Here is a 27,504-nt window from a genome sequence, read left to right as displayed (position 1 = left end):
TATATATATAATATATATATATATATATATATATATATATATATATATATATATATATATATATATATATATATATATATATATATATATATATATATATATATATATATATATATATATATATATATATATATATATATATATATATATATATATATATATATATATATATGTTTGTTTTGAGGTTTCCGCGGGAGCTATATGTGCTGTCACTATTTTTCCGGGTTTGACTCCGCGTTGTAAAATGCTGGTTTTCTTGAAAACCATTGTTTTGGCGACGTTTCGGCAAGGTCTCACTTGCCATTCTCAAGCCTGGTGGAACTACTTCTCGTCGTTACTCGATTAGTACTGGTCGACTGGGCATTTCGGCGCTCGTTTAAGTACTCTCTCGGCGGCGCGCGGGCTCTTGTGATTGGTCCTGCCTGTGTGCGAGTGGGCGGGGCCTTGTCTGGCGGTTTCGCTGTTTGTTTTTTTTTTTTTTTTTTTTTTTTCTGTGCGTTAACTGAAGTTGAATTTTTTTGGACGGTTCTTTGCAGAGCTGGTTTCCAAGTTGTTGGAAGTCTTTGGGCATCATCTCGAGTGTTTAGGTTATTTGGATATTTTTCTATTTCTATGGCTTCCCTGATTATTCGCTTGGTTTTGTGTTCGATGTTCGCTAGCATTGTTGTCTGTTCTAGATCGATTGTGTGTCCTGTTGTTAGGGCATGTTGTGCAAGGGAAGATGTCTTTTCTTGCTTTGCAATAGCGTTTCGATGTTCTTCTCGTCTTACTTGAATTCTTCGATTAGTCTGTCCGATGTAGGATTTGTCGCAGTCTCCACAGGGAATCTTGTACACTCCTTGGTTTTCTAGTGGGATTTTGGTTTTTGCGGAGTTAAGCATATTAGCAATTTTCTTATCCGTGTTGAATATTGTCTCTATTTTATGTTTTCTTAGGACTCTACTGATTGAGTTCCACCAGGCTTGAGAATGGCAAGTGAGACCTTGCCGAAACGTCGCCAAAACAATGGTTTTCAAGAAAACCAGCATTTTACAACGCGGAGTCAAACCCGGAAAAATAGTGACAGCATATATATATATATATATGTATATATGTATATATATATATATATATATATATATATATATATACATACGCTCTGTCCTACTATATTTCTGAACTTGCTTTTGTTTTCCAGCACACTCACTTTGCCCGTCATGTTTTTCATTTTAATAAGGAACATTTTGTAGCTTTTTTGCTACTTTCTTTCAATTTAATGTTGAGGTAAATATTTGTTTTCAAAAATTGCTCCAGTTGAAACTCTTATTTGCTTCATTAAGTCCCATTTCTAGTTTAAAATTTTTCTGTTTCAATTCTCTAATACAATCCAGTGTCTTTTTTTGTTCTTTCATCTTCAAAGCTACGAGAAAACGCAGCTTTCTCATTTCGGCCCATGTCATTTTTCGCCAAAAGTTCACGTATCATTTTAAGCATATCCTCATTTTGGGCTCTATTCTTGCTCGGTGATCTCTTAATTTTTTCCTTTCGAAAATCTGTTTGTCCGCAGTTTCTCCTCTATTTCTCTTTTACCAGTTCTCCCTACCACTACTGTCATATTCCGATATAACTCTAACCTGTTTTATACCCTGATATAACCTGATATACTCCGCCACTGTGCATTTTGTACCTTTAGATTTCAATAATGGGGGGGAGTGGTTTTGACACGTCACCTGAGCGGGAAGTCGGTATGCCGATTCTGGAATACGTACGTCATGATACGTTGGCATATAACCCTCTGACAATTCCAGACCACGTTGGTCTAGAACCCTCTGACAGTTCCAGGACACTGCGATAAGGATGTGTCCGGGATCTCTCCGACAATTCCATGACATTGCGACAAGGATGTGGTCGGGATCTCTGTGACAATTCCCGACCACGTTGTTCGGGATCTCTCTGATAATTCCAGGACACTAGTGGTCGGGATCTCTCCTTATATATGTGATCGGGATCTCTCCTTATATATGTGGTTGGGATCTCTCGTACTATGATGTGGTCGGGATCTCTTGTACTATGACAAGTATATGTCCGGGATCTCTCTCTATATATCTACTCGCAGAGGCTTTGGCCTTTATCCAAACGGTAATTAAAAACAACAAATTTTTAATTTACTGATAATATAATCCAAAAAATATAACCGATTTACTTATTCCATAAAAATCTTTGTTAACTACACTTTGCACTATTTATTGTATGCAAATTATACTCGAAATCACCCAAAATTTGTAACAATTCTCATATCAAATTTACACACGTCTGATTAGCACGATTTCCAGAACCAGACTCCATTCTACAATTAATATAATCTACAAACTTATAAAATCAACATACTGGTTGTAAAATAAAACGGGAGTATTAATAAATTACTAAAATAATAAATTTTTAGGTTCCTTCCCTCAAAATACTGGAAAAATTAATAATGAAATTAGAGGAGGTTTTGGTTTCTCATCACAAGGCAGCATATCTGGAAATACTGGATTCGGTTTTACTTCCAACGAAGGTAGCACTGGCGCAGCAAATAATGGAAATCTTGATACCGGCGTTACTCTCGACTCTTTCGAATTGTTTGACAAAAATTTACATGAATCTGGTCCACATACACCACCTTTTCCAATTATTCCAACAACTCCAATAAATATTTCTCATGAAGAAAGACCATCACAACATCAAAGTGGGTTCTCTGGCGGTTTTCAAAGCCCAGTCACAACATTTCCGTTAACATCGATTCCTCAACCATTTAATCACAATGAGGAAAAGGACGAAGTTTTTAACGAATTCGGGTCTCGTCCACCATTTAATCACAATGGGGAAGGTTTTGATGTATTCTCTAGTACACGTGTACCTACAACAACAACAAAATCCACAACAACAACGACTACAACTACGCCGCGGCCATTTAAATTTTCAGCTCATATTCCAGACTTACCTGCCGTAAACGGTTTAATAGAACAACCTCAACCTGTGCAAGATTTTATTAACAATCCTCCTCGACCTGTGCAAGACTTTGGAAATAATCTTCCGCAACCTGTCCAAGACTTTAGAAACAATCCACCCCAACCCGTGCAAGATTTTAGAAACAATCCTCCTCAACATATGCCAAATGTTAATCAACTATCTGTCGATTTACCTCAGGTACCAATTCTGTCTGGACAGAGCCTTGAAGAGGTTATAGAACAAGAATGGAATTCTTTTACAGTGAGTACTTATCTTAACCTCCACGAAATTAAATGTAAACTAAAAAATTGTTAAATGTCTATTATTTATGAGTGGATCCTCGATTATCCGTCAGGGCACCGGACCAAGGGTATGACGGATAATCGAAAAGACGGTTAACAGAACATTAAAAAAAAATTAAAAATTCATAGTATAACTTTCAACTTTTATTTGTGTTTTATTTGACAATATAAGAGGGATTTATGTTAGTACAGTCGTATCAATTTGATTTAAAATATTCCGAAATCTTTGTTTGTTTTATTTTTACTTCACATTTTGCAACGGCTGAATTTCTTAATCGAGGTAAAATCATCAAATCTACCTTATTTGCTTCTTCTTATCGAGAATACCACTCGATGAATTGTTGTATGTGTGATGCAGCTTCTCTAGCTTCTTTATGCAAATCTTTGTGAGTTGCAATAACATCATCAATATCGCCACCGTCAAAGTCTGTGTCAGCTTCTTAATCAAATTCGTCCATCGATAGCTGTTTGCGTCTTCATCACAAATTAACCATTCGTTTATGTCATCTTTAGGTAACGAAAACAAAACAGTTGATTTAGGCATAACTTCATTTTTTGTTACCGCATCAGGCTCAGCTGTCACAGGGGCATTTTCATCTTGAGTTAATTCAGGCCATAATTTCTTCCACGATCTTTTTTTAGCGTTCCTTCCGAAACATCAGCCCAAGCATCCACATTATTGTCGACTGCGTGTTTTAAATTGTATGTTTTCCAGTATTCTGGCAAAGAATATTTTTCTTCCATAACTAGGTTTTGAATAATTTTTTTTCTGTATCTTTTGAATGTTTCAATGACCGATTGATCCATTGGCTGTATCAATGATGTTGTATTCGCAGGCGGAAAAGAGCACGTGATATTTCCATCGTCACTGCGCCATACCGGCTACAGGATGGGCAAGTGAATTGTCCAAAATGAGAATCGCGTTTGGTGACAAATTTTTTGATTGCAAGTATTATCGAGCGTCTGGTATAAAAACCTAAAAAACAAGACGTTAGAAAAATAGATAAACATATTTTAGATGGCAGTACATACCTTTTTGAACCAGTCTGCAAATACTTCCTGGGACATCCATGCATTGCATGTTGCATGTTTTTTTTTGCTGTACCAATAAATAATAAAGGAAGGAGATGGTCACCGCTTGCGCAATTTGAACACATCATTGCTACGATTCGTTGCTTTTGCGTTTTAAATCCGGGTGCATATTTTTCAAACACTGCAGCGAGTGTTTTCGTTGGAAATGCTTTGTAGTTTAATCCAGTTTCATCCGCATTGAACATTTGATCACGTGTCAAACCATATTCATCGATCATAGCTTGAAACTTTCTGTTATATTCGTCATCGACTTCAATACTTGTGGCGCTCAAGTTTTTACCTTCGATTTTCAGTTCCCGTATACCGTGGCGATTTTTGAACTTTTCCAACCAACCGCTGCTTCCTTTGAATTAAGGATCGCCATTCAATTTCATGTTGAAAAACAACGCTTTTTCGGCGACAATTGCTCCAGACAAAGGAACACCTTCGCTTCTTTTTTCTACGAACCACAAATACAGAGCCGTGTCGAGTGATTAATTTGTGGCTTTTTTCATTTTCTTACGATTTTTCACCAGGCCATCCAACGATTCCATTTGCGAAGCATACTTTTCAATTCTTTCAGTATTTTTCTTTAAATCATTGATTGTTGTTCTCGGAACACCATACTTTTTGTTCAATGCGACAGCAGAAACACCTTTCTTTAGTTCTGCAATAATTTCTATTTTTGTTTCAATTGACAAAACAACACGTTTTCTTTTTGATGCTCCAGATGTGGTAGGCTCAAAACTTAATTGATCAAACGACTAAGTGATACAATCAATGTTTGAATTTGAATCAAATTGAATTTTAGTGACACCCAGATATTGACTGTAATAATTATTGTGCTGTGCGTTTTTATTTTCGGCTTGCGATTCTAAAAATAGAACTCTAAAAGCACGGTATCATTTATCATTAAGCATTTAAATTGAAATTTAATTCAGAGCCCTGAATAAGAACAAAATTTATTTATATAAAAAATGCGGTTTTAACGAATTTCGTAAGGCTTATCGCAATGCTCAAACAGAATGAGGTGATGACTAAATTTTTACTTATCTATTCAATATAACGGTTAACAGAGGTGACCGTTAATAGAGAGATGAATAATCGAGGTTCCACTGTATCTGTTTAGTTTTGTTTTTATGACATTATCAAGTCTCAGAGATAATTTTAGTATATAAGTCTCTAAGTTAACGTCTTCGTGATTTGTATATACTCTTAAATCAGTCATTTATAATACAACTGACTGTATTTGCCGCTTACTTTATACTTATAAATATATTCACTTTTTAAACAGTAAGATAGAGAAAATGCTCCCGCATTTTTATTTTAAAAATAAAAATACCATATTGTTCTATGTAAAAAAAGTATTCATTTTTAGACCACTAAAGCCAAACATAACCTCAATAAATTAAAACGAGTTTTTTAGTTTTTACGATATCGTGGGTTCTAAACATTTTAAAAACCTATTCTTTTTTTAATTTGTAGGGTATTTTATTATCTACATTATAATATTTTAAGATTCCTTAAAAAAAAACTGTCTCAAAAGCCACTTGAAACACAAATCTTCAACAAATTCCCTCTTCAATATTCTAAAAATAAAAATACTATGTTGTTCTATATTAACAAGCATCCGACTAAAAAATTTTTAGACCCCTAGAATCAAACATAACCTCAAAAAAATTTAAACGTATTGTTATGTCTTTATTAATTTATAATTTATTATATTGTTCTTATTTTAATTTATTAAAAAACACGATAATTTATATCAATTTATTAAACCACTGTACAACAATTTATTTGACTAATAATACATAATTTATCTATACAAACGATACAATTTAAACGCGGCGCGAATCTTCAAAATTAACTGCCCCCCTCAATGAAAACTCCGTTATTATATATATAAAAATACAACCGGTCGAGAATTCAGGTGAATCCCTCTGATTATACTAGAAGTAAATCCGGGTCATCGTTTCGACCGGTTTCTGGAAGCTTCTGTTTCAGGTAGATTTCTGCCAGCTGATCGAAGGGTCTCGTAGAATCTACAACATATTAGTGAATAAACAACATGTTTACAGGTTTTTAATATGACTCATATTTTTACGTAACATTGCCCCCCTCTTAAAAGATGGTTCCTCCTGGAACCTTGTCGGGACTGAAACTGGAACGGTATGCTGGTATCGGCAACTAGACCCTCTTTTACAACTTCCAGTTGTATAAAAATGACAAGGGACGGTTTTCTCTCCGCACCAGTAACTATGCGGATTGCAACAGACTAACACCTGGACTTCGGCGTCTTTAAAGATCTCCTCCACCATATTTCGGATAACCCTCCAATCTAATTGGCGGCACTCCAACTTTGTCATGGCTAACTTTTGCCCGTCGGACTCTAGTACGTGCTCTCTCAATTGAAGTAAGGCTTCCCATACATCTCGGTAGGTAGGTTGATCACGGGCAGTGTCTTTTGTTACCAGGTAGAAAAGGTAACGTGATGCATCTTGGAGTTTCAAGGTTTTACCGGGAGCTGGCACTTGGCATTGAAGTTCTGCAATTCGAACAAACTTCCTTCGAAAGACGGATACCAACCCTGGTGCGTCTTTGATACTGGCCGGGATGGTAAGGGCCAGCGAGTAGTCATCGGGGAGCGCGAGTAGATCTTGTTTTTCTTCAGTGGTAACACCATGCCTTGCTTTACCGGTACCTCCATAGGCATCCATGAATTCCTCAAACTTGAGGTCAGACACATCTTGGACTTGGTTTACTCCCACTTCTTCATCTACGTCGTGGTTACCTTCGAAAGACGCCAGCCGGTTATGGTGTACTATCATCGGCTTTCCCCTCGGAATCTTGCTTATTCGGTAGATGACATCGTTGATCTTCTCCATAATGAGGTATGGACCTTCCCAAAACTGCTGCAACTTGGGAGAACAACCTTTTCGCTTTTTGGGATTGTAGAGCCAGACTTTGCCGTTCTTCTTAAAACATCCCTTTTCGGCTTGCGTATCGTACCGTTTCTTCATTCAGTCACTAGCGATCTGGAGGTGGGAACGGACCAACTCGTGTACATTGTCCATTCTTCTTCGTAATTCGATCACATAATCTTGACATTCGACACCCAAACTCTAGATCACAAGGTAGTCGCATCTCGCGTCCGAATAGGACCCTGGCTGGTGTCTGGCCTGTTGATTCGTTAACAGCAGATCTATAGGCCATTGTCAAGAACGGAAGATATTGGTCCCAGTCTCGCTGATGATCGGACACCATCTTTGTCAAATACTTGCCAACTGTCCCCCTCAATGAAAACTCGGTTATTATATATAAAAATACAACCGGTCGAGAATTCAGGTGAATCCCTCTGATTATACTAGAAGTAAATCCGGGTCATCGTTTCGACCGGTTTCTGAAAGCTTCCGTTTCAGGTAGATTTCTGCCAGCTGATCGAAGGGTCTCGTAGAATCTACAGCATATTAGTGAATAAACATGTTTACAGGTTTTTAATATGACTCATATTTTTACGTAACAGTATATTTTTGTTTTTGACGATATCTTCGATTAACATTGTAGAAACCTAACCTTTTTTTTTAATTTGTCTATTTTGACCCCAGATCACAATTTTTGGCTGTTACTTTATATATCTTAGTTTTTAATCGGAAGTCTTCCATCTATCTGTAGTTTATATATTGTATTGATAAAAAATTATGCCTACAAGAAAATTTAGCGGTTAGATTAAATTTAAACTTCAATTTTATAGTCTGGGATCTCCTAATACCCCGGCCAGCCTATTATGTCATATAAAATGAATTCTAATAAAGTTATAATAATGTGGGAATCTCATAGATTTTACGAATTGGTACCGACTATGAGTGTTATCATCATCACTGGCTCGACAACCCTTTTTGGGTCTTGGCCTGTTCTAGGATTCTTCTCCATTCCGATCTGTTTCGTGCTTTTTTTCTCCAGTTTTTTATTTTTAAGGTTGTTATATCATTTTCTATTTGTTCTAAGTATCTCAGTTTCGGTCTTCCTCTTGTTCTTTTTCCTACTATCATCTGTTTGAATATTTTGTTTGGTATTTCGCCTTCTTCCATTCTTTCTACATGTCCCATCCAACGCAGCCGTCCTATTTTGATGAATGTTATAATATCCGGATCCTGGTATATTTTGTATAGTTCAGAGTTGTATCGTCTTCGCCATATTCCGTTTTCTTTTGTGCCCTCATATGACCGACTATGAGTGTACTAAGGGTTTTACATGTTTAAATGGGGAATTCCCCGAGTTGTGATACAATTTAACGAAATAATATAAATATATTGAGTTCCAGTATCACTTGATTTCTTGTCGTATTTGTGAATAGTCCATAAAATTCTGAACATGAGTTACGTTTCATTTATATCTAGCCAAAAGCAACTGAGTAAAGATGAACTTTTACGTTTACTGGAAAGTGATGACTACAGCTTGATATCAATGATACAGCAAGTGATTTAGAAGATGAAGACAATGTAACAGAAGTAGAAGAAGAAAATTACCTCATTATTGATCAATGCGCAGAGCTAAATGAACCAAGAGTTACTGACTCCGAAGGCTTACCGGTATATGTATCTAAATTGGAACTGAGTGGTCAAGGTTGCCAAAAAACACAAAAGTGAAACGAGCAAAGGCATGCTCGTAAACATGCTCTAGGACTTCCAAATTACAGTGATGATATATTAAGTATCAAAAACGCTTTCCTTTTGTTTTTGTTCAGACGAAATTCTAAACATAATTACCATGGAAACTAATCGGAAGGCTCAAGATAAATGGTATAGTGAAAACCCAAATAAAACTAAAGTGTATGTTTGCGTTGATTTTGTAGAGATTCAAGCCTATATTGGAATATTTCTTATACTTGGAGCTTTTCATGGATCAAAAGAGGCGATCGATATGCTTTGGTGTGACGATATTGCTTACTGCCGTTCTATATTACCAGCTGCTATGTATAGAGATCCGTTCAAACAAATAACTTAATTTGTTTTGACAATTTTGAAACCAGACAAGAACGAAAATCAGTAGATAAACTGGCCCAATAAGAGATGTATGTGATATTTTTATTTCTAATTGTAAGAAATCACTTAAAGGACCATTCCGAGCTTTTATGACGAGCGAACCTGACAAGAACGGATTAAAGATATGGGCCCTTGTGGACTACACTACTTCTTTTATTGTAAACATTCAAATTTATTTGAGTAAGTTTTTGAATTACCAATAAGAAAACAAGCAAATTTTTAAATCTATTAATTTTTAGGAAAACCAGGTCCTAAGGCCGAAAAAGCTCAAGGCCAAAGAATTACGAGTTTACAACTTGCGGATAAGTTATGGGAGAAGAATATAACTCTAGGTGGAACTCTTCGAACCCAATTCTTCGTGGTTAACCCCAATAATAACACATCTGAGGAAATAAAAAGGCGAATAATAATTGCAAACAGGTGTTATCATGGTCTATCAAAGTACTTAGCTAACAAGCATGGGCCATGAGCGAGGCATGGACGCTAACGAAAACAGATGAATCCGCTCTATCCATTTTTGAAAGAAAGGTGCTACGCAAGATATTCGGAGCGGTCTGTGAGAACGGAATATGGAGGCGTAGATATAACTTTGAACTGCAGAATATCTACAAGCATACGTTTGCTGGTAAAGATATTACCACTATAATTAAGCGAAACCGCCTGCAGTGGGCAGGCATGTAGCCCGGGCCCCTGGGTCAAACATGATAAAAAAGATTCTAACAGCGCAACCCTTGACATGCAAAATCAGAGATAGTTTGTGTACATTGTATAAATAATATGTAGTTGTTATTTAGTCTGCTAGCGTCAGCAGTAGAATGTATTTTGTAGTAATGTGCATGCTTTAGTCTAATAAACGTTCAATACTACAAAAATAATGTACTACTGGTACAGTTTTTTTTTCGTATAAGCATAGTTCACCCGTTTAAGAATGGGGTTCGTTCAGGCCCCGGCTCGTCTTTTGTGTAATATTTTGAGGCACTGTCATCCTGGTGCAACATACACGCACCCTGATGCGCATCGCCATTACTTCTGGAACTTTTTATTAAATTATATTGGACGAGAGACCCAAAAATCTCATATGAAAGTTAAAACACCTTTAAATGCGGGATATTTTCGGATCTCGAGTCAGTGGTAGTCAGTCGAGGAAGTCAGCCCTTCACGGGCGCTCCTAAAGCACTTTGCTCTAAGGGCTCTGCATTTTTTTTAAGACTCTGTGGCTGAGTTTTTTTTTATCACAGTTTGTGCTTTATTTCTTCAAACCTGCAAGAATAAACAACAGATCTCATCTTTTTCAAGACGAGATCCCACAAAGAGCGTACGGACTAACATTGCACCTTATTGTGTAATATTGCGCAATGTTAGATCACAACCGGTAACTATATGAATTATTCCACATAGTTACTAGTTCCGATACGACAAAATTCAAACCCACGACCCGCCTGCACAGGAAGCATTCATGAAGACAGCGAGGAGATGCATCGGATGTTAGCACATCAGCTTACATGCCGATATCCGAGCCTTCTGCAGACCTGAGACCGCCGGTGTGCAGATACCTTCGACGAGCCAGCCCTCTTCGAAGTTAGACGCCCCAGCTGCCAACGTAGATCACGGAGTAGGACCAGTCAGGCCCCCCTACAGTTAGGTGGTCGTTTGCCACGTAGGTTTGGGCCCCTGGCCTACGAGACACCATTTGATATGGTTAGATGGGATCCGGATAGCCTAGAGGAGGACGAACCCGCCGAGGGAGTGAGTACATCGACCGAGGATGGATGGATGGAGATGCTGTCACCACCACCGACCTCCTCCTGTGTAGTGTTTCTGTGCAGTGTAGTGTAGTTGAAAACAATTTTCAATTGTTAAAGTTAGAAACTGTAAGTACGGTTAATTTTAAACATTTTTCTGCTTTTATGTTTCAATTGTATCTCTGTGTTTTTTTAAAAAGTTTTTTAATAAAATCAGTTTTTTTTATCAGCCTCCGAGTCTCCAAAGCGGGGGGGATGTCATCCTGGTGCAACATACACGGACCCTGATGCGCATCGCCCTTCCTTCTGGAACTTTTTATTAAATTCTATTGGACGAGAGATCCAAAAATCTCATATGAAAGTTAAAACACCTTTAAATGTGGGATATTTTCGGATCTCGAGTCAGTGGTAGTCAGTAGTGGAAGTCAGCCCTTCACGGGCGCTCCTAGAGCACTTTGCTCTAAGGGCTCTGCATTTTTTTTAAGACTCTGTGGCTGAGTTTTTTTTTATCACAGTTTGTGTTTTATTTCTTCACACCTGCAAGAATAAACAACAGATCTCGTCTTTTTCAAGACGAGATCCCACAAAGAGCGTACGGACTAACATTGCACCTTATTGTGTAATATTGCGCAATGTTAGATCACAACTGGCAACTATATGAATTATTCCACATAGTTACTAGTTCCGATACGACAGCACATCCAATGAAGGTTAAATAACTAAAAAACACGGTTTATTTGTTTTTTGAGGTTATGTTTGGGTGTAGGGATCAAAAATTTTTTTTTGTTTAAATACTTTTTGATATAGAGCAACATGGTATTTTTATTTTTGGAATATCGCTGGGGGCATTTTCACTATCTTAACCGGCTAGACCCTTTGTTACTTAGTTAACGTAAAATAAAATTATAATTATAAATATTGTTTATTTAGTTTCTAACTACTTATTTTTATTTTTTAAGACGAGATTTAATAAAGTGTATGCCAACCAAGAAGAAGCAAGATACAGGCGAGAAGTTTTCATCGAAAACAGAGCAAAAATTATGCGATTCAATATGGAGTACGCAGAAGGAAGAAGAAATTTTGTTCACAAAATTAACGAATTTGCCGATATGCTGCTTCACGAATTTAATAACAACTTTAACGGATTCAATAGAAGTAGACGGGAACCAGATGTACCTTTGAAACCAGCTACAACGTTTGTCCCGAGTGCAAATGTTGTTTTCCCGGACAGTGTCGACTGGAGAATGATAGGAGCTGTGAGTCCTGTTAAAAGTCAAGGAAAGTGCGCAGGCTGTTGGGCCTTTGCTGCGGTAAGTTTATCTTTCACTCAGTAATATAAATTTTAACATTTTTGTAATTACATTTTTCATAACGATTTATCATTTGTCAGTCCCTGCAGAATGTGTATACCTAAAGCTAGAGTAGTATTGTATTATACACGGTGTCAAAAAATAAAATTTGTGCACGCATAAAACTCGACGAAATTATTATTGTGACAAAAATTTAAAAACCGGTTAATTTTTATATCGAGTAGAACAAACTTTTATGCAACCCTCTACATATTTTTCATAGGGATCAGATGACCAATAATTTCGAAAGGGTTTTTACTATTTACACTCACCGATAAGCCCTGTAGATTGTGGATCATCAGATAGACTTTCATCAGACGAATCTTTATATTTGAATACTGTTTTTAGTTCTCCGGTGCTCGCATCTAGCATTGCCTGCTGGTTATGATCTAGATCCAAAATAGCCGATTTCCTAGCGCGACTATTTATTAGGGATAAAGCACTTTTGCCTAACAGCTTTGGATATTTCTTTTTTGTAGTTCGTCGACTTTAGTTTCCGTCTCGCTTCTCATTTCTCTTCTTTTCTGCATTGGTTGCCTGGTATTTAGGCTAATCTTTTCTTCTTTTTGAGTTCTAGGACAGAATTTGTGTTGACTTTCCAGTAAGGCATTTGTTAATTTAATATTTAAGTCGTTTATATTATTTTCTGTTTCAGGACTACTAAGTATGTCGGAAATACATTGCTGAAAACTATCTACATCTGATGGTTTCATCCATGGTTTTGGATTGTTCTTCTTTTTAATCATCTTATACCTCTCCTTTTTTAAGCTTATTTTTATTTTACCCCGTACCATTCTATGATCGCTACTGATAACAAATCTGTTTAGAACCGTGATGTTTTTACCGGTGTGTTTTTTGTCCGCGATAATAGAATCTATTTCGTTTTGAGTTTTTTCGTTAGTACTTTGCCATGTCCATCTTCTCTGTGGTTTATTTTTGAAAAAACTGTTTATTTGGAATAGTTCATGTTGCTTGCAGCATGAACCTTAACAGTATTTTTGCCAAGTTCATTTCTACCATCCAAGCCGAAGTTTCCTAGTGGTTTTTCTGTAGGGTTGGATTTCATCCCTGTTTTGGCGTTAAAATCACCACGTGTAAAAGTAAAATGTCCTTGATGTTCTTTAAGAGCAGCTTCGATATTATCATAGAATATATCCACTTCTTCATCATGGCCTGTTGTTGGTATATAAACCTGTATTATTTTCATATTATATACATTGTATTCAATTTGAGAGTAACAAACGCTACCCGCTTAGAAGCCGTTATCTACTCTTACCAAGAACAAATCGAACAAACCATTGAGAACAATAGAAGTATGAAAGTATTGAGAAAAATACTAAAAACAGGGACAAGGCAGATAATAAAGATTAACGATAAAAATGGTCATCTTACAACCAAAAGAGAGGAAACCCTTAAAATAGTTGAAGATTCTACAAATTGCTGTACACAAGCGAACACAAAGCAAATGGCAGAGAAGATCAAGTACCAGAAATATTAACAAGGAAAAAGGGCATTGTTAAGGATCAGACCTTTTAGGGGAAATCGCAATAAACGAAATAAAACTAGCCCTAACGAAAGCTAAAAATAACAAATCTCCAGGCGAAGATTGTGTAGTTACTGATGCAATCAAAATCTGAGGCACTTGCCTACTTAAGAAAATAAAAAACCTTTTTAACATGTGCCTTTTGAACAGTAATATACCCGACAAATTTCACAATGCTGAGGTAATTCTATTGTCATCATCATCATCCAGCCCCATTTTTACATCCATTGTTGGATATAGGTCTCCTCCAAACGTCTCCAGTTCTCTCTATCTCTAGCTGCTGCAATCCAGTTTGTTTTTATTCTTCTTAGGTCGTCGGTCCATCGGGCGGGTGGTCTGCCTCGACTTCGCTTGTCGGCTCTTGGTCTCCACTCCAGTAATCTCTTCATCCATCTTCCGTCTTCCATTCTAGCGTCCAGCCCACCTCCACTTTTGTTTATTGATTCGCAGTATAATATCGTTTACGTCAGTTCGTCGGCGTATCTCCTCATTTCTCACGCGATCTTTCAAGGTCAGGCCCAGCATTGATCTCTCCATTCGCCTTTGTGTTACCCTCAGTTTTTAACTTTAACGAAAGCTACTGCCGAAAAACTGAGGGTAAATTCTATTGTACAAAAAAGGAAATCCTCATGAATGAGGAAACTACAGACCTATAAGTCTTCTTAGTCACCTATAAACCTGGTAAATCTACGGACTCTGCATTGGATGATCTAAATCGTAAAATAAAGTCAATGGAAGATGACGATATAGCAATGGCCGCTTTTTTAGATATAGAAGGGGCGTTTAATAATGTTACCACCAGCTATTTGATAGGAGCTATGAGTAGACGAGGCGCACCTTAGGTAATATGCAGATGGATAAGGGCATCCCTGGAGAATAGGACAGTAATGTCCACTCTGGGTAAAGCAACCATCAAAGCAAAAGTAGGTGGAGGCTGTCCACATAGAGGAGTTCTGTCCCCTCTACTTTGGGCAACCTTGGTAGATGATCTCCTCAGAAATCTGTCCACAGAAGGCTTTTATTGTCTAGGATATGCTGAAGATATAGCAATCGTTGTCAGGGGCAGGTTTGCTCAGGTGGTATCTGAGAGAATGCAAGCAGCCCTAAATATAGTTGATGACTAGTGTGAACAAGAGAGACTGATAGTCAATGCTCAGAAAACACAAATCGTCAACTTCACCAAAAAAAACAGCACTACAAGGCCTAAAACCACCGGTGCTGGGAAGAACAGAGATTTCATTTGCCAAAGAAACAAAATACCTTGGGGTATATTTTGATCATAGGCTTACAGCTATGATCAAAACCACACAGAAAGCTACTATGTCTCTGGGCATATGTAGAAGAATGTGCTGTAAGAATTGGAGACTTAACCCCAAAATGACTCTATGGTTATACACAAGGGTTATTAGACCCATGATAACCTACGGCTCGGTGACGTGGTGGACAAAGATGCAACAAGTGGGAGCAATAAGACTGCTAGGTAATACACAAAGGTTAGCATGCCTGTCTATTACAGGGGCCATAAAAACAACTCCTACTGCATCGTTGGATGCAGTAGGAGTCCTGATGAATCTACCACCACTTCATATCTTTATACAGGGCGAAGCCAAATAAGTGATGCACAGATTAATCCATAGTCAGCGACATATCCAGATGCATGGTACTGAAAACAGTAAGCTAATCGAGGAGCTAAAAGCCGATATTGTGATGGGGAAACCCATCGATGCAACATATATGAGAACCAATAAGTTCACAATTAAAATACTGGGCAGGGAAGACTGGAATAAAGGCGTACCTATACAAGCTGCTGCTACTTGGTACACGGATGGCTCAAAAACATCGAAGGGTGTGTGAACCGGCATAGTAGGGACAAATCAAAAGGATACATTTCCCGGTAAGTCTATCTAAGGATGTGACAGTTTTTCAGGCGGAAATAACTGCAATCCATCACTGCGTGGAAGAAATAGAAAGGCAGGAAAGAACATTTCTGTTCAGTTGCCATCTTTACAGATAGTCAGGCAGCGCTTAAGGCACTCAATTCTGTAGAGGTAAATTCTAAGCTAGTATGGGACTGCGTGCGTGCCCTACATAAAGTAGGAGACCGTAGCAACGTTACAGTAGCCTGGGTACCGACGCACAAGGGGCATAAGGGCAATGAAAAAGCAGATGAAATGGCAAAACAAGGCTCATCAATGCCATTCATTGGAGCGGAACCCTTAACAGTCAAAGACATAGTAGGTCTTCTAACAGGGCACTGTAAGCTGAATAGGCACTTGAAGCTGATGGGATTATCAGATGATGATCTGTGCAGATTCTGTAACCTCGAAGAAGAAACAGCAGAGCACATTTTATTTCAGTTGTTACAGTCTGGCAAATGTGCGGTTCTTTGTATTAGGAGAAGAAAATCAACCAGCAAATAGCTACATGAAAGGTGCAGTCTCGAAGCTACTAGACTTTATAAAAAGAGTCAGGCTACAGAATGGTATCTAGGACTAGAGGACCACAATAAATCTGAAAAGGTCGCAGTGGAATAGGCCGAAAGGCCACCTCTCTTAATCTAATCTAAATCTAGTCACCTATACAAACTCTTTACAAGAATAGTAAATAATCGTCTTGGAAAAAAACTTGATTTCTACCAGCCAATAGAGCAGCGGGATTTCGTACCAGATTTGAAACGAATAAACTACAGAGCATTAAAACAGTAATAGAAAAGATTATCGCATAAAATCGACCACTCGTTCTGGCTTTTGTAGATTTCCATAAAGCCTTTGACATGGTAGAATGTGACAAAATCCTGGACGCACTACAAGTATGCCGCATTGACTACCGATATACAAGGTTAATTTACAATACATACAAGAATGCAACTATGTCGGTGAAACTACATAAAACATGGATCATATCCCAATCTGCAGAGTAGTCTGTCGAAAAACTTAACTGGGAAGAGAAAGGTCTGAACATTGACAATAGAAGACTAACAAATTTGAAATTCGCAGACGACATGGTTTTGTTCTTGGACAATTTCAAGGAGATATGTATAATGCTACATGAACTTCAGTTAGTGTGTGCCAGTGTAGGTCTTAAAATAAACATCTCCAAAACAAAATTCATGACAAATCTAGTACCTAGCGGAAATATCAATATTGGAGACAACGAAGTAGAGCTGGTAGAAAATACATATACCTTGGACACGAAATAAAGATCACAAGAGACAACCAAACATGCGAAGTACAAAGAAGAATGAACCTAGCATAGGCAGTCTATGGAAAACTCAAAGACATCTTTAAAAGAGATATTCCAATTTCTTTAAAACGTAAAACATTTGACAAATGTGTCTTGCCTGTGATGACCTATGGTGCCGAAACTTTGACATTGCTAGCTACAACTTCTAAAACGCTGCAAATAGCTCAGAGGAAAATAGAAAAGTCAATGATGAGTGTATCGCTTCGTGACCAAGTTAGAAATGAAGACTTAAGACGAAAAACAGGGGTTACTACATTGAAATAGAACTGAGCTGGACACGTCGCCCTAATCAGTGATGAAAGGTGGACGAAGAAATTGCTTGAGTGGATGCCGAGGTTAGACAAAAGAAGTAGAGGAAGATCCCCTATTCGTTTGACTGACGATCTCAAGAAAATGTCAAGAAATTGGATGAAAAGTGCTCCAGATAAAGCACAATGGACAAAAATGAGGGAGGCCTATGTTCAGCAGTGGATGCAAAGGCCTGGGTAATGATGATGATGATGAAAGCAGTCTTAACTATCTTTAAGCAAAACACGTCGTCATATAGGAAATATTGCAGAATCAGTGACACCGCTGGCTGACTTATAACGTTTTGCACTACTTTTTAAATCTAGTTTGTAATCGGATATTCAGATGGAACGTACTGTACGTCCATTGTCAAAGTAAGTTTTCAAAGTCAACACTTTTGGCTACATAAATCCAATAACCAAAATTTTTTACATAAAATGTATTGCCGTATCACCGGGGATAAACGAAATTTTAAAACGAAAAATTAATAAAAATATGGTTGTAAAACAAGCTTATTTTTATTAAAAATACTGAATTATTGGAAAAAAAGGTTATAATCTGGACTTTGGTAATTACCGAATAAGACACATACTTTATACCGAACATTATATACCGAATTTGTGCTATACATACGTTTAAATGTTTTATTTGAGAAAGATAAATCGAAAATGAAATTAACGCTGTGAAATACGTGATTTTGAAAATTTACAAAACGTAGTTTTTAATATTTTTCCAAATTAAATTTCTCATTAAAACTTTTGGTATAGTACGCAATTACATTAGATTATCTGTCATATGAATTTTCCCAAAAACCTTCATCTCCATAAAATTTTTCATAATGTAGCAACTTTTTCCTAATATATTTTAGGCCGGAGCGTTAGAGGCTCATACCTTTAGGAAAACTGGAAAGTTAGTCGAAATCAGCGCCCAAAATTTGATTGATTGCACACAACCGTATGGAAATAATGGATGTGCGGGTGGACTAATGGATCCTGCATTCGAATATGTAAGAGATAACAATGGTGTCGACTCAGAAAAATCGTATCCTTATGAAGGAGTGAATGGAGAGTGCCGATTTAGAAGAGAGGATGTTGTTGCGACGTGCACTGGTAAGTGTAGTAAATATATATCATATATTCAAACACACACACACACACACACACACACACACACACACATATATATATATATATATATATATATATATAAATATATATATATATTCTAATATATATATATATATATATATATATATATATATATATATATATATATATATATATATATATATAATAAAAGACTTTTATTGACTCCAACCCATCCAAAACAGTTATATATTTGTTCCAAACGAGTCACAAGTACTTCTTTTTTCTTATATATATATATATATATATATATATATATATATATATATATATATATATATATATATATATATACTGTTATGATTGTTTATTTTGACTGTGATTTTAATTTATTGAGCCAATAAAAGAATTATAACTTAATTGTTATCAAATGTAAAATAAGACTCCTTACATTACCTGTGTTCGATGAATTCAAAGATTTTCTAGTTGTCCTTTATCGAGATAGAGAAGAAGGATAATAATAAAAAAAAAATAGTATATTACAAAAATTTAAGCATTCTTTATTATATATGAAAAAGAATAAAACAATTTTCAAATTCTGCCGTTATATTATCAATCAGCATACAAGAAAATAAATGAAATTTTTATAATAATAAGATTTTAAATCTACATAAATTTATAATAAGTGAAAACCAATTTTACTTAAACTTTCCTTTACTTGAAACAAAAAACAACAAAACTGTGACTTTTGATTAGTCAAACAAAATTCAATTCTTTAAATTTGAATGATAATGACCATGATGTCAACACAGATCCTTCACAGATACCAATTTCAATTGTACAAAACACTTACAGCTTTTTTTTTCTTATTGAATTCTATGTTGGCACATACCCAGAAAAGTCCAGTCTCCTTAACGATGTGATCTCTCCTCTTTGGCACCTCGGTTCCTTCCTAACGTCTCTACAAACCTCCTGCAGACTACACAAAAACACCTGATTCACTTCTCCAAAAACTCAGCTACTTATTTATGACACAAGGACCTCCTTTTGTCAACTTGATGCCGTAAAACTACTTTCACATATACTTCACAAAATGCCCACGGTAGATACAAGGACCTCTTTTAATCTACTTGTTATCTCCTTCTGCAAAACTATTCACTTCTTTCCACAATGCCGGTATCCAAACTCACGAACCACACCCTATCTTCTAACAAACGACTGTTTCCTTCGATGGCCAAATTACAACTGCCTCTCTCCGTCTCCTAATCAGGCTAACCCCATTACCATTCAAAAACGACTATCCAATCAAAAGCTCAAATCTTGTTTACTACTGTTAATGTTTGTTCTAAAAATTCTGTGTATCATTTTGGGAAGACCAAATTACTGTTTCAGAGAAAGAATAAATAAAAATTGATTTTTCTGTCCTCAGTCTGTTAATACACAATCTATACCTGTTTCCAAAGATTAGAATATGGTCATTTAATACACAAACAATGACAAGATTAACTTACAGGTAAAATGTCTTCTAATTCTACACAAAGGGGTTTTTTGATAATTTTTTTGGAAACGGAAAAGGTCGTTTACTATATACAATTTGTTTATAATGATATCTTAAAATTTTATTCCGATGGATCTTTTTATTTATTTTTCTTTGGTTGGGAAAGAAGAAGTATGACAATATATATATATATATATATATATATATATATATACATATATATATATATATATATATATATATATATATATATATATATATATATATATATATATATACAGTAAGGTCTCGTTTTATGCGGTGGATACGTTCCACAGAAAAGAGGGATATATCCCGTAGCCTTCTAAAATTACATAAAACCAAGTTAAAACAAAAAAGTTTCCAGAAAAGATTAAAAGAAATAGACCGCATGATAAATTACTTCGAATATCTGAAAGATATTCATACAAAAGCTTAAAAAGAACTGGTCCATATTTCTATTCGTTTTGTGACTATTAATATTTATTCATATCGTGTCGATAAACAGGAAAACAGGAGAACCTGTTTATTTTACTAGTATTGTTGTTGAAAGTAAACTAATTATTTATAAACTTCGTCTGCAGGTGGATGTTTTTCAAAGTTGTCTTGTTCTTAAAAGTGTTTAAAATAACTTAATTTCTTCAATACTCTTCCAGTTTAAATCATAATGTTTTTCTATAACATCAACTGTTTTTTCTTGTTTTACTTGTAAAGTATATTTTGGTATCATTCTAGAACAAAACTGTTGCATATCTCTCTTCGCATCATTGGGCAGGGAGTATCTAAGAAGTTTTTGACTTGTTCTTCGTTGTTATTGTTGTTGATGCACCAAAAACGTATGAGAGATGTTCTGCAAATATTGATGCCTTTTCTTGTTCAGTTTTTCTCCAGCTTTCATCGGCTTTCCTTAAAAGTAGTATGTGCTGTGTAGGTCTCTTGAATGATTTCGTTCTTTCCCAGATGTCGTCTTCTTTTGATAGGCTGTTGATAAATAGTTTAAATGTGTCATTTCTGGCGTCTTATAGGGCAGTTTTAAGTTCTTCTTCTTCTTCTTCTTCTTCTTCTTTTTATATAGACATGACTCTGTCTGTTTCTCAATGTGTCTCCAGTAAGTTGTCATTCCATCGTTTGCGTGGTCTTCCTACTGATCGTCTTCCTATTGGGGAACCGTCTCTTGCCGTCTTTACTACTCTATTTGTTGTCATTCGGCTTATATGATCGTTCCATTCTACTCTTCTATTTCTTACCCAGTTTTTGATGTTCTACACCTTGCATCTATGTCGTATATCTGTACTTCTAGCTCTGTTCCATAGTGTCTTACCATCAATTTTTCTAAATGTTTTCATCTCTGCTGTTTCTAACATCCTTTTTGTTCTCTCTGTGTCAGGTCTTGTTTCTGCCGCGTATGTCATTATTGGTCTGATGACTGTTTTGTAAATTCTGCCTTTCGTTTCTTTCCCGATATTTTTATTTCTCCATATTGTTTTGTTTAGGCAGCCTGTGGCTATGTTTGCTCTATTCACTTGATCTTCCACTTCGGTTTCGAGCTTTCCGTAGCTAGATAATGTGATGCCTAGATATTTAAACTCCATCACTTGTTCTATTATCTGACCTTCCAGCTCCAATTTACATCTTAATAAATTTGCTGTTATAACCATGCATTTTGTCTTTGTTGGGGAAATTAACATGTTAAATTTTCTGGCGGTTATATTAAATTGGTGCAGCATGAGTTATAAATCATCTTGAGTTTGAGAGAGTAGTATTGCGTCGTTTGCATAGCAGATTATTTTAAGCTGTTTTTCTCCCATTTGGTATCCTTTTTTAGTTCTTACTTTTTTTATTATTTCGTCCATAATCAGGTTGAACAATAGAGGACTCAGGGAATCTCCCTGTCTTATCCCATTGCCAGCTTCAATAGGGTCGGTTAGTTCTTCTTCTACTTTTACTTTTATTGTGTTGTTTTGGTAGATATTTTCGATCGTTTTGATTATTCCTAGAGGTATGTCTCTTGCATTTAGTAGGTGGATAACGTCTTTTAATTTGACCCGGTCAAATGCCTTTTTAAGGTCCATGAAACATAGATATGCCGGTTTGTTGTATTCTAATGACTTCTCTTGCACTTGCCTCATTATAAATATAGCGTCGGTGCATGATCTTCCCGACCTAAAACCTTGTTGTTCTTCTGCTAGTGTTATAATTTCATTCAATTTATTTGTTATCACTTTGGTTGTTAATTTGAGTGTTGTGTTTAATAAATTAATTCCTCTGTAATTTTCCGGGTCCGATTTATCTCCCTTTTTGAAGAGAGGTATTAGGATGCTTGATCTCCATTCTTGAGGAATTCTGTTTTGTTCCATTAGTTTTTGAATTAGTTTTAGTAGTTTTAAGTGAATCTATTATATTCATTTTTATCTATAGGATTGCCACTTCTATGTCATATGCGCCTGGCTCTTCTTTTTTGTGCAACAAGACGTTTTATGTATACGTATGTGTTGGTGTCACTTTGTTCTTTGTCATTTTATGAGGTTATAGCTATTTTAGCCGCCGCGTATATAGTTTGAGTGACAACAATCACGGCATTCTTGATATTGTCTGGTTGCTTTAATCTTATATTTAATTTTATATATTCATTTATGTAAGACCCGAATATATTGCAGTTCGTCTTTGCTGTTGTCAACATAGGGACATTCGGACGTTTCAGAATGTATGAGGATAGTGTGACAATTATGGGGGTATGGTCATTGGACAGTTGCCAGGATGATTGTGTATCAAAATAATTTAAGGCCATGCTATGGATGATAAAGAAATCGAGCAGATCTGGAATTTTATTTGGATCTAATGGCCAGTAGGTGGGTTGTCCTGTAGATAAGTAAGGGCTGTTTGTATTAGCTATGACTTGTTTGAGATTTTTTTCTTTTCAAACGTTCTCTTTGAATGTTTAAAACAAATGGAAAAGGAATAATGCGAGTGAATAATAAGAGTAAAATGTAGTGGCATGTCTCGCAAAATAGACGTTAAACGTTTCAACGTTTGGCATTCCTTTCCCCAGGTAGCTGTAGCTTCCTCTGTGATTATTGTTAGTTGTTGCCCTAGAAACCATCAGGGTCTTCTAACTCTAATGCCACAAATTGGTCGCATTGCTCCTGTAGTGATCCTTTCCCAAGTTAAAATCATCATAAAATTAAGATCCATGATTGAAACTGTGAAAATTTCGAGTCTTAATGTTTATAAACAATGGATATATGACTTTTTGGACGTAGGTTTCTTTTAATATACATTTTTTAACCGACTATCCAGATCAACTTGTTAAAATCAATTGTAATTAAAAATAACGAAGATATTGTAAATGTTTGTAACTATCAAAATGAATTTTTTTAACATCGTTTTTAACAATATATTTAAAATAAACAATACATTTTTACTTACATACTTTAGTAAACTATTCTAGGGCCATTTTTTGGGCAAGGAGAGTTTAAATAATTCGCCTCCGGGATAAACAATATTTTATATAAACTATTAAACCAATCCGACTGAAATAACACATATATTGACAACTATGGTGCCCCTATTATCACAACTTTTTTTACATTTAAAATTGTAATTGACATAATTATATTCATTTATTTAATATTGCAATAAAGTCCACTATTTAATTTAATTGTTTGTTGATTTTATTTCTTAATAAATAAAAATGAAACCCTTTATATGCTCTAAAATTTCCAATTCACCCATTTATTTATTTAATTCAATTTTATAAATACTGAATTTTGGGCTATTCCCATTATGAATATAGGACCTCCCATTCATCGAAAACTTTCAGATAGTTGCTAAACTTTTTTATACTTTCAGATAGTTGCTAAACTTTTTAAATTAAAACTGGATCAAGGATATCTGACTGATTTAAGGTCACGAAAGAACTAAAGCAGGGTTGCTGTATTTCGCCTACCCTTTTCAAAAATTATCTGAAACAAGCACTCAAGCTGTGGAAAAGAAAATGTAATGGCATGGGAATCCCTCCCAATGACGAGACTACACTGTACACCTTATGTTTCGTTGATGACCAAATACTGATTGCTCAGGATCATGACGACTTGAGTTACATGACTCGAAAGCTAATAGAAGAATATAACAAATGGGGTCTCGAAGTCAACATTAAGAAAACTGAAACCATGTGTATTGGAGGGACAAAGCAGTCCATTATATTAGACGATGGGATAGAAATTAGACACTGTGATGAATACAAGTACCTGGGTATGAAGATAACTCAAGATGGAACACTCGATGCTGCTATAAAAGACAGAAACATACAGGGTAGAAAAGCCATATCCATGATGAAAGGAATTCTGTAGGACCAAAAAATATCTAAAGCGAACAAACAACTCATATACAACACCATACTTAAAAGTGTAATCACATATGGCAGTGAAGTTTGGCCAATGAAATGGACTTCTGGAGAAGAGCAGCAGGCAAATCAAAAAGAGATCGAATACCAAATGAGAGAATACGAGAAATGATGGGAGTCAAGCATACAATAGTTGATGACATAAAAACAAAACAGTTAATATGGTACGGCCATATGGTACAGAGGATTTCGAAACAGATTTTGATGGACACCATAAGGAAGAAGAAAAAGAGGAAGGCCGAGAAGAAGCTGAAGAGAGGGAATTAAAAAAGAACTAGAGGAAAGAGAAATCCCTCCAGGCCTATGGTTAAATAGAGAAGAATGGCGGTTAGAAGTCGGAAGGCGTCGGAGAACGCTGTAAACCGATAGTAGTAGTAGTAGCTAAACTTATACCTATTTTTTTCTCTCTAGCCTGGGCTAGAGCTTTTTTCTCTAAACTATCAACATTACAGTTTAAATTATTACAAACGGTTTAATCCGTACGTTTCTGTACGTATTATCTTTGAATACTGGTTTCGTCGACTGACGTTTATTACATAACGTTCATCTTATTATTATTATTATTATTATTATATTGTTTTCAAAACAATATCTCAACAAGTTTCTGTAAAAAAGTAAAATTATTTTGTTATCTATAATTTTAAAAAGCAATAATTTTCATGACATGATTGATGACTGTCAATTGATATATATTTATCTAGACCTTGAGTAAAATACAACTTCATATTAAAAATTAAATTCAAGTGGCTGTAGAGATGTCTACATTTTATCAAAAATTTTAATAAAATTATTAAAACAAATAGAAAAAGTAAAAAACCTCTATTTCTGAATCTAAATTAATATATGTATCTATATATATATATATATATATATATATATATATATATATATATATATATATATATATATATATATATATAAGTCTAAGGATATTTTAATAATTTGACAATACCAATGACAGAAATTTCATGACCATATAAATTTACTTGTACTATAATTGTTGATACAGACAATCATTTTTTATGAAAAAAAAAATTGTAAAACTGATAGCAATACGTGTTTTAGAACGTTTTTCATAGGGGACAAAAAAATCGACATTTTTATGTTGTGTTTATTTTTAATTTTAGTCACTTTATACCATTCTTGCTTAATAGCCGAGTTAAAGCTATTGTCTTTTTACCATGCAACGACAATATCTAACGTTGGACGAGATGAATAGAACCGTGGGCCTCCTTCAAGCTGGTATGCGACAAACTCAAGTTGCCGACCAGCTGGGTGTCTCCCAAAGCGTCGTAAGTCGTTTGTGGCGTCGGATTAGAGACACTGGGAGTCCAGCCGAGCAACATCCAGGACGTGGTCGCTCTACAACCGTCGCTCAAGACATATTTAATTTTAAATGACAGAAGGCAGCCAACAATCACAGCACCCGAGCTGGTTAATGAATTACAGCTTGCACATAATGTAACAATTAGCAGTGCTGTGAGGAATCATCTCCACGAAGCCAATCTTAGTAGTCGGCGACCACTGAGATGTCCACCTCTATCTAGAGGCAATCGCGCTGCAAGATTAACCTGGTCTCAAGAGTTTCAGAATTGGACTGACAATGACTGGGCCACAGTTTTGTTTAGTGACGAGTCTAGATATGGATTTCATCCAGATTCTCGTCGGACAAGAGTTTGGACACTACCCGGAAATGGGGAACGATTACGACATTTTCAAGAAGTGTATGCATACAGAGGTGGTACATTAATGGTATGGGGCGGAACCATGATTGGACACTATTCTTGAACCTGTTGTGCGCCCGTTTGCTGCTGCTGTTGGAGAAAATTTTTATTTTATGGATGATAACGCTCGACCACATGTTGCGCATATTGTAACCAAGTGGTTGGATAACGATGGTATTGATGTATTGCCGTGGCCAGCACAATCACCGGACTTGAATCCCATTGAGCATGTATGGGACATGCTCCAACGAAGAAATATTCCACATATGGGCAATATCTACAATGAGTTTCAATTAAAAGAGCTTCTAAGAGAACAATGGACACAACTACCTCAAGCAGACATTAACAATGTGATTCGGAAGACAGTAGATGTAGAGCTGTGATAAGGCAACGTGGTGACCATACTTTATTTTAAGTCTATATTTCGTATTTTTGACATTTTATGGTGGTATGGGAAACATGGGTGATTTGCAATATATTTTTTTTGCTCCATATATATATATATATATATATATATATATATATATATATATATATATATATATATATCTTGTTATGATTTGCTCACATGTATGTACGTGGTTTCAAAGTATTTTTTATAGTTGCCCTTGAGGAAAAAGTAGACAACAGGAAAATAAGTTTACAAAAAAAAACTATGAAATTATAAAGCAAGTGTCATATAGTTTCAAAATAAATCAAGTAGTATCATTTTAAAATATTAAATAAAAAATATACCATACACGATAATCAGAATAATAAAAAATCAAAGCATCTATCAAATCATACGTCCAAAATTATCAATAAAAAATTAAATAAACTTATATCCAAATCAAAGAACTGTTATTTTATTCCTTCATTTACTTTTTTACTAGTGATTTTTACTAAAAAATTTGTTATATATTTTTATATAATTTTATATTTACTTTAATTTTCAATTAAGATAAACAAACAATTAAAAACAAATAACTCTAATCTTTAGATGGTCGTGGTTGATAGTCTATGTTAACTAAATGACAAAACTAACCTTTTGTCTTCAAAACGGCTGACTCCACCTTATTCTCCTTCGATTGTGACCTGTCTACCTCGCTTGTACTTCCCAGTTTCTACAAATACGCCTGCCCTCTCCTTTGCCTATCGTTTTCGATAAAACAATTCTATAACTACATTAATCTTTGCCCAACTCCTCACTCAAACTCCTAACTCCAGAAACAACTCCTTCTCTTCAGA

The 27,504-nt window shown here is 35.6% G+C and overlaps 1 protein-coding gene across 2 annotated transcripts in view; it reads left to right on the top strand.

Annotated features, from left to right (window-relative positions):
* The window catches only part of LOC140445029 (uncharacterized), a 69,525-nt gene that overhangs the window by 37,066 nt on the left and 4,955 nt on the right, over positions 1-27,504 (top strand). For both annotated transcript variants that reach the window (XM_072536808.1, XM_072536809.1), the window contains exons 6-8: positions 2,423-3,231; positions 12,087-12,437; positions 18,419-18,659. In XM_072536808.1, the coding sequence (XP_072392909.1) occupies positions 2,423-3,231; positions 12,087-12,437; positions 18,419-18,659 (1,401 nt within the window). The remainder of the gene's footprint in view (positions 1-2,422; positions 3,232-12,086; positions 12,438-18,418; positions 18,660-27,504) is intronic.

Source organism: Diabrotica undecimpunctata, chromosome 7 (assembly GCF_040954645.1).
Source record: "Diabrotica undecimpunctata isolate CICGRU chromosome 7, icDiaUnde3, whole genome shotgun sequence".
In the NCBI taxonomy this organism is placed as follows: Eukaryota; Metazoa; Arthropoda; class Insecta; order Coleoptera; family Chrysomelidae; genus Diabrotica; species Diabrotica undecimpunctata.
Note: the sequence above shows the minus strand (reverse complement) of the source record. Positions and strands in the feature narration are given on the sequence as shown.